At 38.2% G+C, this 12063-nt stretch overlaps 1 protein-coding gene across 1 annotated transcript; it reads left to right on the top strand.

The window, feature by feature from the left end:
• The first annotated feature begins 245 nt into the window (after positions 1-245).
• Positions 246-11849, top strand: LOC121309560 (xanthine dehydrogenase/oxidase-like). The gene is made up of 11 exons (XM_041242546.1): positions 246-254; positions 4300-4381; positions 6481-6576; positions 7456-7584; positions 8008-8082; positions 9019-9071; positions 9353-9467; positions 9818-9883; positions 10337-10525; positions 11162-11330; positions 11761-11849. The coding sequence occupies exons 3-11, from the start codon at positions 6544-6546 to the stop codon at positions 11847-11849; spliced, it is 918 nt and encodes a 305-aa protein (XP_041098480.1). The 5' UTR covers positions 246-254; positions 4300-4381; positions 6481-6543.
• Positions 11850-12063: the final 214 nt, after the last annotated feature.

The following is a 12063-nucleotide window of genomic DNA, read 5'->3' on the forward strand; positions in this document are numbered from 1 at the left end:
TTCACGGCCTTCCTCATTCTCCTTTGTCTCTAATTCTCCTTCTCCAAGGAAGAGGAAGAAAAAGAATCACTGATACAAGAAATCGGCTCCAAGCAGTTCTCTGAGCAGCTGTTTCCCATCAGGGAACGATTCTTGCAGAGTTGTTGCGTGAGCACACAGCTCTGTCTGGCCCCCCCATCCCTTTGGTACTCCAAGAGGCTCCAGGCATGCACTGGCAGCAGAATGGTGTGCTGTCTATAGCCACCTCTGAAGAGGTAGGATAACAAGAGCTGGCATTCCCCTGTGAGGAGGTGGAGTCAGATAGCACATCCCCTGCAGTTAAGCTCTCTTTGTCAGCAGAGATTTTGCCATTGACAAAACAGGCCACTGAGGTATTGCAAAAAACCCATGCTGTCTACTTTATTGGATAACAAAGTGTGTAAGTAGCCGTCTGTTTGAAGCTTTTTCAACTCAACAGAGCACTTACGTTCCAAAGACTTCTGGGCTTGATGACAGCAGCATTCCAGACCATTCCTTTGGATCTCCTGCGCATGCGCCACTCCCTCTCTAAGCCTGGTTCAACAGCAGTTTTTTAGCCCGCATTGAACCTCATTTTGGAGTGGTTCGGGAGGGAAGAGATAGAATCGACCCACTGGCGATAGATGCCTTGGCACACCAGTGGCCATTGTATGCCTTCACACCACTCGCCATGTCTGGAGAAAATCAGGCAGGACCGGGCCAGGGTGTTACTAACAGCACCTCTAATGCAGCATCTGAGTGGCCAGCCATGGAGCTTGCCAAGTCAGACAAGGTGGACAAGGTGGTAGCCTGACCCATCAAGTCTACAACTCTGGGTCTGGCCCCTGAGTGGCCGCATTTAAGCCATCTGAGCCTATGAAGTAGGGTCATTGACACCCTGTAAAATGCCAGAGCAGCGTCCAAGCATTCACAGTACGGGTACAAGTGGGTTGACGTTCAGACGTGGTGTGGTTTTGACCCCACAACCTGTTTGACCTCTACATTAAAGATCTATCTGGCAACTGTCTCAGCTTGCCATGTAAAGCGGCTTTCTTGCTTGCAATCACAGTCAATCACAGTTGCAATCACTTGTAAATACAGCATAATTGTAAATCTCGAAAAACTACTCACTTCTAAATCTTTTGTAGTCATCTCGAAAAACTACTCACTTCTAAATCTTTTGTAGTCATCTTTGTATTACTTTAGTATAAATACATGTTAATTTGGATTCATATGTTTTTTTCTGACTTTATGTGAACGAAAAGACACACATTTGCCCATTTTCCCATTGGAAATAGTGATATTTTGAAATATCACTGTCCTGGTCACAAAAGCAAAGTTTGTGGGGAATAATAACCATTTTCTATACTTTTGAGGCATAAGCAATCAGGAAATGTCGGAAATAGGTTTTTCGTTAGTCCCGTTCCCCATGGAACAAAATTGTTGTTACCATAATGTATGGCAAAGGAACAAAAATTGTGTTACATAGTGTTATCATAATCCTGGTTCCCTGAAATAGAAATGTAACCATGAACCTTTAAGGCTACTGTGCCCATGACTGTGGCAGTCTTAACACTAGAACTACCGGAGCGGTCTTTTTGGTGCTTCACGTTTTTTAAATGCATTTTTCTCCACTGATTTGGCAGCTAGGCACCTGTGCTTTTTTTACTTTTCCTATATATATATATATATATCATATATATATATATATATAGTGAAAGATCCTTGCAACTCTCATGGTTCGTTGCCCCTTTAAAAGCAGACCCAGCACACAGAAATTGATTTTTAAAGCGCTGACACGCACTTTTAATAAATACAAAATGAAAACAAACAAAACAGAAACAAACACCTAGCTCTCTCCTGGAGCTCTAACTAAACATTAATATGTCCCTGACTAATACGCAGGACGGCTAAGCCGTTTACTTGTACAAACAAACGCCATAACACATGAGCTAAACACAATGACTTACTGCCTGCCTGCTCGCTCGCTCGCTCGCTCTCTCTCTCTCTCTCTCTCTCTCTCTCTCTCTCTCTCTCTCTCTCTCTCTCTCTCTCTCTCTCTCATCTCTCACACACACTCACACACACACACACACCACACACACACACACACACACACACACACACACACACACACACACACACACACACACACAGAGTCGGGCTCTCCACTCAGCAGCCCCTAGCAGACTGGCTGCCTCCCTTAAATACCCTGCGCCTGGCTCCAATTTACAATTAGCACCAGGTGCAGCGGATTAACTAAACAATAAAAACAATTAACACAATTAGCCCGTTCACCCACAGTGTATTCTCACATGAATTTAGCAGGGAGGATTTTTAACCCCCTCCCTGCTATCTCTCTCTCTCTCTCTCTCTCTCTCTCTCTCTATATATATATCTATATATATATAATATCTATATATATATATATATATATATATATATATATATATATATATATATATATATATATATATATATATATATATATATATACAGCTCTGGAAAAAATTAAGAGACCACTGCAAAATTATCAGTTTCTCTGGTTTTACTATTTATAGGTATGTGTTTGGGTAAAATGAACATTTTTGTTTTATTCTATAAACTACTGACAACATTTCTCCCAAATTCCAAATAAAAATATTGTCATTTAGAGCATTTATTTGCAGAAAATGACAACTGGTCAAAATAACAAAAAAGATGCAGTGTTGTCAGACCTCGAATAATGCAAAGAAAATAAGTTCATATTCATTTTTAAACAACACAATACTAATGTTTTAACTTAGGAAGAGTTCAGAAATCAATATTTGGTGGAATAACCCTGATTTTCAAGCACAGCTTTCATGCGTCTTGGCATGCTCTCCACCAGTCTTTCACATTGATGTTGGGTGACTTTATGCCACTCCTGGTGCAAAAATTCAAGCAGCTTGGCTTTGTTTGATGGCTTGTGACCATCCATCTTCCTCTTGATCACATTCCAGAGGTTTTCAATGGGGTTCAGGTCTGGAGATTGGGCTGGCCATGACAGGGTCTTGATCTGGTGGTCCTCCATCCACACCTTGATTGACCTGGCTGTGTGGCATGGAGCACGAGATTGGGCTGACCTTAACGTTCTAGTCTGTGGGTAACGCACACCCCAGATTGATCCTGTGGTTCAAGATCCCAAATGTCAATTCCTTCGGAACATTGTCAAGCAAATGTCGTAGTTTATTTACAGTATAATCGTAAATCTCGAAAAACTACTCACTTCTAAATCTTTTGTAGTCATTTTTGTATTACTTTAGTATAAATACATGTTAATTTGGATTCATATGTTGTTTTTTTTCTGACTTTATGTGAACGAAAAGACACACATTTGCCCGTTTTCCCATTGGAAATAGTGATATTTTGAAATATCACTGTCCTGGTCACAAAAGCAAAGTTTGTGGGGAATAATAGCCATTTTCTATACTTTTGAGGCATAAGCAATTAGGAAATAACACTTACTACCCAGGAACAAAAAAAAAAAAAAAAAAAAAAAAAAAAAAATTGTTACACAGTGTTATTCACTGCCCTCTGTTCTGCCTAAATGTTTTGTTTTTTTCTACTTCTGACTTTTAAAACCTGCCTCAAACATGCTGTAATCTGATTAGTTGGCAGATGAAAAAGTTAGTCCAAAACTAAAAATGTTTCTAAATTAGTAAAAACCCAGTAAGTCAGGGCAAACATGAAATAGTAATCCATTAAAGGTAAACATACTACCATATGTAATTATATAAAAATAAATAAAAGTAAATTATAGTATACACAAGATATTTTCTGTTGCAAATCTTTAACAATGACTAGTTTTCACCTATAGTACAGCCCTAGTGGTTATTTCATATTTGTGGCATTATAGGCTTTCTCACAAAGGTAAAATATGCATTATTAAACAAAATATTCATGAATGCAGAACAGTAATACATGATAATTAAGAACACATATCATGGGATAAAAACAGATCAAAATAAAAATAGCCTGTACTATTCCTCTTAATAATAGTTACTGTACATAAATGAAGTTTCATATGGCAAAGTATCCAATCTCCACCATGGTACCTAAAGCAATAAACTGTTAAACATTAGTGGAACAGTAGAAACATTTATCCCAATTGCTCCCTTAACCAAACTAGAAGACTGTCCCTCAGTATTTTCCACCAGTATCAACTGCTGGGGGTGGTTCACTGATATCCAAACATCAGCTTATCAAACTTTTTCTCAAGAATATTTTGTATAAAAGGGCTTCTACTATAAATCAATTATAATATGTGTTGTTGGATTGCAGACAGCACCGTTGGAAGAAGAGGGGAATTGCCATTATCCCAACAAAGTTTGGAATCAGTTTTACAGTGAGCTTCTTGAATCAGGTTTGTGTTTTTCTGAATATGACCTGTAATCTTCCAGTTCAGTTTTTGACATCATTAAAAACTTCCAATTGAAGATTTAACACTTTACTGCTGCTTTTTTAACCTGATTGTTTAATTTGAAACATGTAACTGATTCGAATTACTTTTAAAACATAAACAGTTACCCTATTTTTGTCTGGTAATAAGGGTTAGAAGCACACACCTCGAGGGAGGCCAAGGGAGAAGCACATTGACATCATACTGTACAACAATTATTAAAGGGTTGACCTTGTTTTCTATGCTTTAATTGTCTAATAAAGTGCTTTCCAAAGACTGTCTTATATTTTCACTGCTGTCGTTTCTTGTAAAGTTTGTCTGAGGAAACAAATTTTTTTTGCAAATTGTAAATACATCATATATTTATCTTTAATTTAATGTAAAAACTAAATCTTCGGAAACTATTAGAGATTTCCTTGGAAGAAAGGGTACAGTGGCTCTCAAAAGTATTCACCCGCCTTGGACTTTTCCATATTTTATTGTGTTACAACATGGAATCAAAATGGATTTAATTAGGAGTTTTTGTCACTGATCAACACAAAAAAAAGTCCATAATGTCAAAGTGAAAAATAAAATCTACAAATTGTTCTAAATTAATTACAAATATAAAACAGAAAATAACTGATTGCATAAGTATTCACCCCCTTTGCTGTGACACACCTAAATAAGCTCAGGTGCAACCAATTAAGGTGTTTCACATGATTTCAGGTTAAATACACCTGTCTCTGGGAGGTCCCACAGTTGGTTAGCACATTTCCTAGCAAAAACTACATCATGGAGAAAAAGGAACATTCAATGCAAATCCGGAATAAGGTTCTTCAAAAGCACCAATCAGGGGTAGGATATAAGAACATTTCCAAGGCATTGAATATCCCCCGGAGCACAGTAAAGTCCATTATTAAGAAATGGAGAGAATATAACTGTGAATCTGTCTAGAACAGGCCATCCTCAAAAACTGAGTATCTGGGGGAGAAGGGCACTAGTCAGGGAGGCCACCAAGAGGCTTATGGCAACTCTTAAGGAAATCCAGTCTTCCACGGCTGAGCTGGGAGACACTGTGTATACGGCAACAATAGCTCAGGTGCTTCACAAAACTTTCCTTTATGGGAAAGTAACAAAAAGAAAGCCATTGTTGAAAAGAAAACTCACATCAAATCTCGGCTAGAGTTTGTCAGAAGGCACGTGGGAGACTCTGAGACCAAGTGGAAGAAGATTCTGTGGTCTGATAACTTTTTTGCCTCAACGCTAAGCGCTATATTTGGCGCAAGCCTAACACCGCACATCATCCTGAGAACACCATGCCTACTGTGAAGCATGGTGGTGGCAGCATCATGCTATGGGGATGCTTCTCAACATCAGGGCCTGGAAAGCTCGTGAAGATAGAGGGCAAATGCAGGAAAGTACAGAGAAATCCAGGAGGACAACCTGCTGAAGTCTGCAAGAGACCTGGGACTTGGGAGAAGATTCATCTTCCAGCAGGACAATGACCCCAAACATACAGCCAAAGCCACACTGGAGTGGCTTAAAAACAAAAAGGTCAATGTCCTGGAGTGGCCCAGTCAAAGCCCGAACCTCAATCCAATTGAGAATATGTGGAAAGAGTTGAAAATTGCTGTTCACCAAAGGTCCCCATCCAGCTTGAGCAATTTTGCAAAGAAGAATGGGCAAAAATTGTAGTGTCAAGATATGCAGAGCTGGTAGAGACTTATCCAAATAGACTCATTGTTGGCAGCAACTGTAATTGCTGCCAAAGGTGCCTCTACCAAATATTGACTCAAGGGGGTGAATACTTATGCAATTAATTATTTTCTGTTTTGTATTTGTAATTAATTTAGAACAATTTGTAGATTTTATTTTTCACTTTGACATTATGGACTTTTTTTGTGCTGATCAGTGGCAAAAACTCCTAATTAAATCCATTTTGATTCCATGTTGTAACACAATAAAATGTGGAAAAGTCCAAGGGGGGGGGTGAATACTTTTGAGAGCTACTGTATGTATGTATCTTATAAAGGAGTTCATCTTTGAATGTACACGTGTGAAGAAAGCTTTCCATGTTACAGGCAGGAGCACTGATTCACATTTACACTGATGGCTCGGTTCTCCTCACACATGGTGGCACTGAAATGGGGCAGGGACTTCATACCAAGATGGCTCAGGTATGGAAAACAGTTTATTATTTGTCTATTTCAGGAACAAGTAGTTCTAAATGCATCCCTATATATCCTACTGCCCAAACCTGTACAAACATAATTCAAATGTATTCCTTCCCACTCAAAAATTATTATTATTTTTTTTTTTTACCACATAAGCAGAACAATAATTAGCAATGAAGTCCTGACAAGTTATCTTAGAAGCTATCTAGCTACCAATTATTTTTATTAAATCACAAGGCCTCAAACATCTCTGCAGCTGTAGTGACTTGTTTGTCATGCAGCTCTGTCTGCCCGTCAAATTTCAATTGCACCTTTACTAAGGCTAACCATTTATTTCTCTTAAATTAATTTCTTCATCGTAAAACAGTTTTTGCTAGTTAAAGACCAACTGGAACAAGTTAATTAAAAATGATTCATAAGATAACCTGGGATGTTCTTGGACAGTTACTATACCTTTCAAAGAATACACCTTTACATAAAGTTATAATAATGTTTTACAGTGTATTCTCAACATCACAAACTATCTTTTGTCCTATAAAAGCGATAAATAGAGAAATGAACCTGGGGCTGTTCTGAATCACAATATAAAAAAGCAGCTCTAGAGAAGGTGCTTTTTTACAACATTTAGGGCTTTATGTTGAAAGTAAGGGACACAATAATAAATCTTTCTTCCTAGTATTATATTAACAAGTTTTTGTGCTTCATAATATGACCCAAGTCTAGTTCCATAAAAATTTCAGCAAGAATGTCGTTTTTGACCTGGATAACCCGCAAGTGGTCTTGGATAATACAGTATATTTTTTTTAATATATCAAATAAAGATCAGGTGTAACATTTTTTGGGTGCGGTGTAAATACCAATAATATAAATGTTTTCCTGCAGGTTGCCAGTAAGGTCTTACAGATCCCCATCTCTAAGATACACATCAGTGAGACGAGCACCAACACAGTCCCCAACACATCTCCAACAGCAGCTTCAGTCAGCTCTGATCTCAATGGGATGGCAATCTATGTAAGAAATGTATTTTGTGATGATGTGTTATTTCACTCATTATGTGAAATAAACCATTATGGGTAAACTGCTGCATCCTGGTATCTGAAGGCCTCATGCACCTGACTGCAGCTAAACTATTGCGGTGAGCTGTAACTAAAATAAATGACTAGGTACCAGGAATCTGCATCAACTTTTCCTCTTTAGCTCTAAGGAACCAAAAAATCTTCAACAGAAGAAAGGGGGGAGGGCAGTGATAGCATTGCAGGTGCTAATTAGTATTAAGATGGATAATAGTGCTCCTTTTAAGGGCCTTTGTGACTGCACCTGTGCTATAATATATTTGAGTTTATTGTACATTAATTAATTCTACTGTCTAGGCAATCTGCAACTGATATTCTTCCTACTCAGACCTGAGTCTGTCTCTCTCTCGATTCCTTACAGAATGCCTGTCAAATTTTATTGAAACGTCTTGAGCCTTACAGGGACCAGAACCCCAAGGGATCTTGGGAAGCTTGGGTAAGTGCTTCTTCCACAGTTTGTAATGAACGTCAGGAGCCCACAGGGTTTCCAAATACTTTTTCAAATTCCAGTTGACAATAGATTAACAAATCTGGAAGACTGGAACAAGGCAGGTGTAGTAGGTGTAACAATTTTTAAACAACTAAAAGATTTCTCTATATAAAAATACATGGTACGTATTTAATTGTTCAGTATCTATATCTCAATAACCGTTTGCTGCTTTTCCTATGACTTCATGTGACTTTATGAACAGAAAAAAAACATTAGAAAAGATTAAAAACTAACCTGTTTTTATCCTTTATTGCTTTGCATACAACAAATTTCATTAATCTTCCTTGGCCAGCTCAATCCCCAGATCTCAATCCAGTTGAGCATCTGTGAAATAAATTTGAATGCATGTGGAGCCATAATCCTCTACAACCTCACTCCATGCCAACTGCAGGTAGTCATTGCAGCAAAATGCATAAAGTGGTCAGTGGATGTAATGGTACTGACATCTAATTGAGTCAACTATTTAAGGCTATTTTCGGTTATCACTTGCCCTTTTTCCCTGAAACTCTTCATAGCCGTTTTTATGATGTGCTATTCTGTCCACACTATGGGGATGGCTTGGGGTAGTTTTTAGTCAATGTAGAGTGGTGTATTTTAGTGCTGAACATGCAATGGGGAAACCAATAATGCATTACAACATGTGTGCATATAAAGCATATAACATGGTTAATTTACTATAAGCTGTGGTAAAACTGTGTATGATGCCTTAGCTCATTCATCACCCAAGTAATGTTAACATTCATAAATAGCCGTGGGCTTCAACATTACACCCCAGCATGTTTTGGCCGTACACGTGATTTTATGTGGTGGGGGATATGTATGTTACTAGAATACTCTTCTCGTTCTTATTTTGTAAAATTCTGTGGACTTTTTAACTTTCAGGTGAAAGCTGCCTATTTGGACAGTGTGAGTTTGTCAGCAACAGGATATTACAAGTAAGTTTGTTATTTTAACTCCATATGAAGGCCTTATTTATACGTCCACAAAACAATTTTTTTTTTTAAAGCATACATCATTTAAAAAAGTATTTTGATTTTAAAATTTACCAGTAATGCAGTGGGAAGTTCTTCTATTACGACCATCAGAAACACAGAGTAAAATTGACCTAGTAGATCTGATATTAATAGCATACTTGCTGGTTTTGATAACAGTGTGCAGTTATATTTCATATTCTGGAGGTGTGTTTTAATTTAGGATTTTTTTCTTTTTTATTGAGGACCCCTGGTATCAATTATGACTTTGAGAAGAATGAAGGAAACCCGTTCCATTATTTTAGTTATGGAGTGGCCTGCTCTGAAACTGAAATTGACTGTTTAACTGGTGACCATAAGGTAAGTGTTAAACAGACTGAAAGAATGTAGAACTTTTATTTACGTTGGTAATTAAGTTTTGGGTGCTGTTAATTGAGACTCGTTTTTGGATCCAGTTTTCAACTGAGTTGCTGAATTAATCTGATGGTAATTTGAATAAATATCTTTGGGAGACATCACATTATCAAAACACAGTCAACAATGCAAAGTACATTTATAAGATGCTAATCTATAATCAAGACCATTCTTTGTCAGTTTTTTAGATTTAGTTGGAAAAGCAATGCTTAGTTGTAGTACCCGAGTCTTTTTGTAATACAATGTGTGTGAAGACACAGATAACAAGGTTTAGTATTTTTTACTTTTTTCTCCAGAACCTCTGTACTTGGATAGTAATGGATGTTGGCCTCAGTCTCAATCCAGCCATAGATATTGGGCAGGTATGGAATTTAATTTTTATTCTACTGTAACATTGCAGGGCTTGGGTTTTGTAAAGTATAATTGAATATAGAATTTATTTGTAAGTCATGTTTTAAACAATTTTGCAATACCCTTCTCTTTATAACAAATACAACTAAAAAGAGAAATAGATTTTTTGTTTCAAACTCCAGCTATTGCGAACACTGGTTGATCCTTGTGATTGGTTTTCACCTGGTCACGCTGGTTGAAAGATTGTAAGCCGACTAAAGGGCTGGTTTAAAAAAGTAAAAAAAGTACATTCTCTTTATTGCCTCATTACTGTAAACTAGCTGGATACCCGGTAAGAAACTAGTTAATGTACATTCTAGTTCCCAGCAACAGCTTGCCAGTAGTTGCTGGTATTTTCAGCAGGGAGATACCTGGAGGAATACAATAATGGAACTTTGATATTTGGGTTCTTGTGGTGTTCTAAGATTGAAGGTGCATTCATGCAAGGAGTTGGTCTGTTCACCCTGGAGGAGCTGCGCTATTCTCCAGATGGGAATTTGTACACAAGAGGGCCTGGTATGTACAAGATTCCTGGGTTCGGTGACATCCCCACTGAGTTCAATGTGTCGCTCCTCCGAGAGGCACCCAACAGCAAAGCCATTTACTCTTCCAAGGTAAGGGACTTTCAAGGCTTTTCTCAAACTTAACTCCAACCAGTTTCTCTGAAAAAAACAGACTTTAGAGTAATACGAAGCAAGAATAGGTAATATTGTTCTGGACTTAGAAATGCCTAGAAAGACACTTTTTTTCTCACAAACTGAGGAAACTAATGAAACTCCAAGCACTATGGACCAACCAGGCATTTACCTTTTGATGGTCTAAGTTCAAGAAAGACTTTACTTCCCTGCATCTCTGCATTAGCTTAATCACAGAGGGATAGATAGAAATCAACATGTAAGCTTTTAGACAGATTAACTGATACCCCAGAAAGGCTTAATTGTAAAGACTTGCTGCAGCTGTATTTTGCTTTTATCTTGAAATTTGGTCATCCATTTGTGCAAGAACGTGGTATAAATATTTGATAGTCTTATAATGTGATTGGTTGGGAGAATGAATGCAATGTGTTTACCCAAATGCATATCATGGTGACCTGCTCTTTCACTGCACTGCTACCTGGAATTGAAGCCAGCCACTTGAAACATTGTAAATTATATAATGTAATGGTAAATTATGAGACTGTTGTGGTTTTTATTTTTTTAGTACTGCATGTCAGCTCTGAGTGGGTTTAAACTTGTTTAACTTCATTGCAGGCTGTCGGGGAACCACCGCTTTTCCTTGCCTCGTCTGTGTTTTTCGCCATTAAAGATGCCATCTATGCTGCTAGGACCGAATCAGGCCTGAGAGGCCCATTCCAACTGGACAGTCCTGCTACTCCAGAGAGAATACGCACTGCTTGTGCTGACAACTTCACCAAGTCTGGTTAGTCTTTCTCCTTTGTGACACCGCAGATTATTTGGGGGGGGGGGGGGGGGGGTAATGGGAGCTCGCCCTCACTCGGGGGAATGGGGGGGCTATCAGTTGGCCTATACTGTGTAAAATGTATTTATTAACAATGATGTTCACCACTACTATTTATCCAAAACTATTAAACACTTAAAAATGTTCAACATAATAATTGTAATGACAAACAGTTTGACTCGAAGTCTTTCTCCATGTCCTCAACTCAAGACAAAACTGACCTTCATTTTTTATAGTTTGATTTAAAGTTATAATGCTGTCAAATAAGGGTCCCCGAGTGGCAAATCTGGTAAAAGCAGGGCCGTGTGGTGTGCAGGGTGAGTCTTACAGTAAGGGGAGCGCTGGTTTGTGTCCTGGCTGTACACCTACAGGGCTGTCCTTTGTCTTCCAGAGGCTGGTAGCTCGCTGACATCACCTCTCGAGTTCTTGGGTTTAAAAGAGGAAACTGGCTTGGTCGTGAAATTGGAGGACGTCCCCTGATGCTTCAATTGTCATGACTGTGAGGAGAATTGCAGCAGTGAGGGGAAAACAATATTTGGACATTCTTAATTGGAGAAAAAATCGGGAGTAAAATAATTGTGCTAACTAGATTTGTGAGAACAGTTTCAAAACAAAGTTATGCCTATAGTCCTAATAATATGTTTTAAATTACACCAGCTATAACAAAGAAGAACACATTAAAATAAATTTGTAC

The sequence above is a fragment of the Polyodon spathula genome, unplaced genomic scaffold (assembly GCF_017654505.1).
Source record: "Polyodon spathula isolate WHYD16114869_AA unplaced genomic scaffold, ASM1765450v1 scaffolds_1330, whole genome shotgun sequence".
NCBI classification, from domain to species: Eukaryota; Metazoa; Chordata; class Actinopteri; order Acipenseriformes; family Polyodontidae; genus Polyodon; species Polyodon spathula.

What these genes read in the sequence shown, in the direction of transcription:
- LOC121309560 (XM_041242546.1), top strand. Translation starts at nt 6,544, where the DNA reads ATGGGGCAGGGACTTCATACCAAGATGGCTCAG. An exon ending in TCAATGGGATGGCAATCTAT is followed by an intron (nt 7,585 to 8,007) that starts GTAAGAAATGTA and finishes GATTCCTTACAG; the next exon opens with AATGCCTGTCAAATTTTATT. An exon ending in AGGGATCTTGGGAAGCTTGG is followed by an intron (nt 8,083 to 9,018) that starts GTAAGTGCTTCT and finishes TTTAACTTTCAG; the next exon opens with GTGAAAGCTGCCTATTTGGA.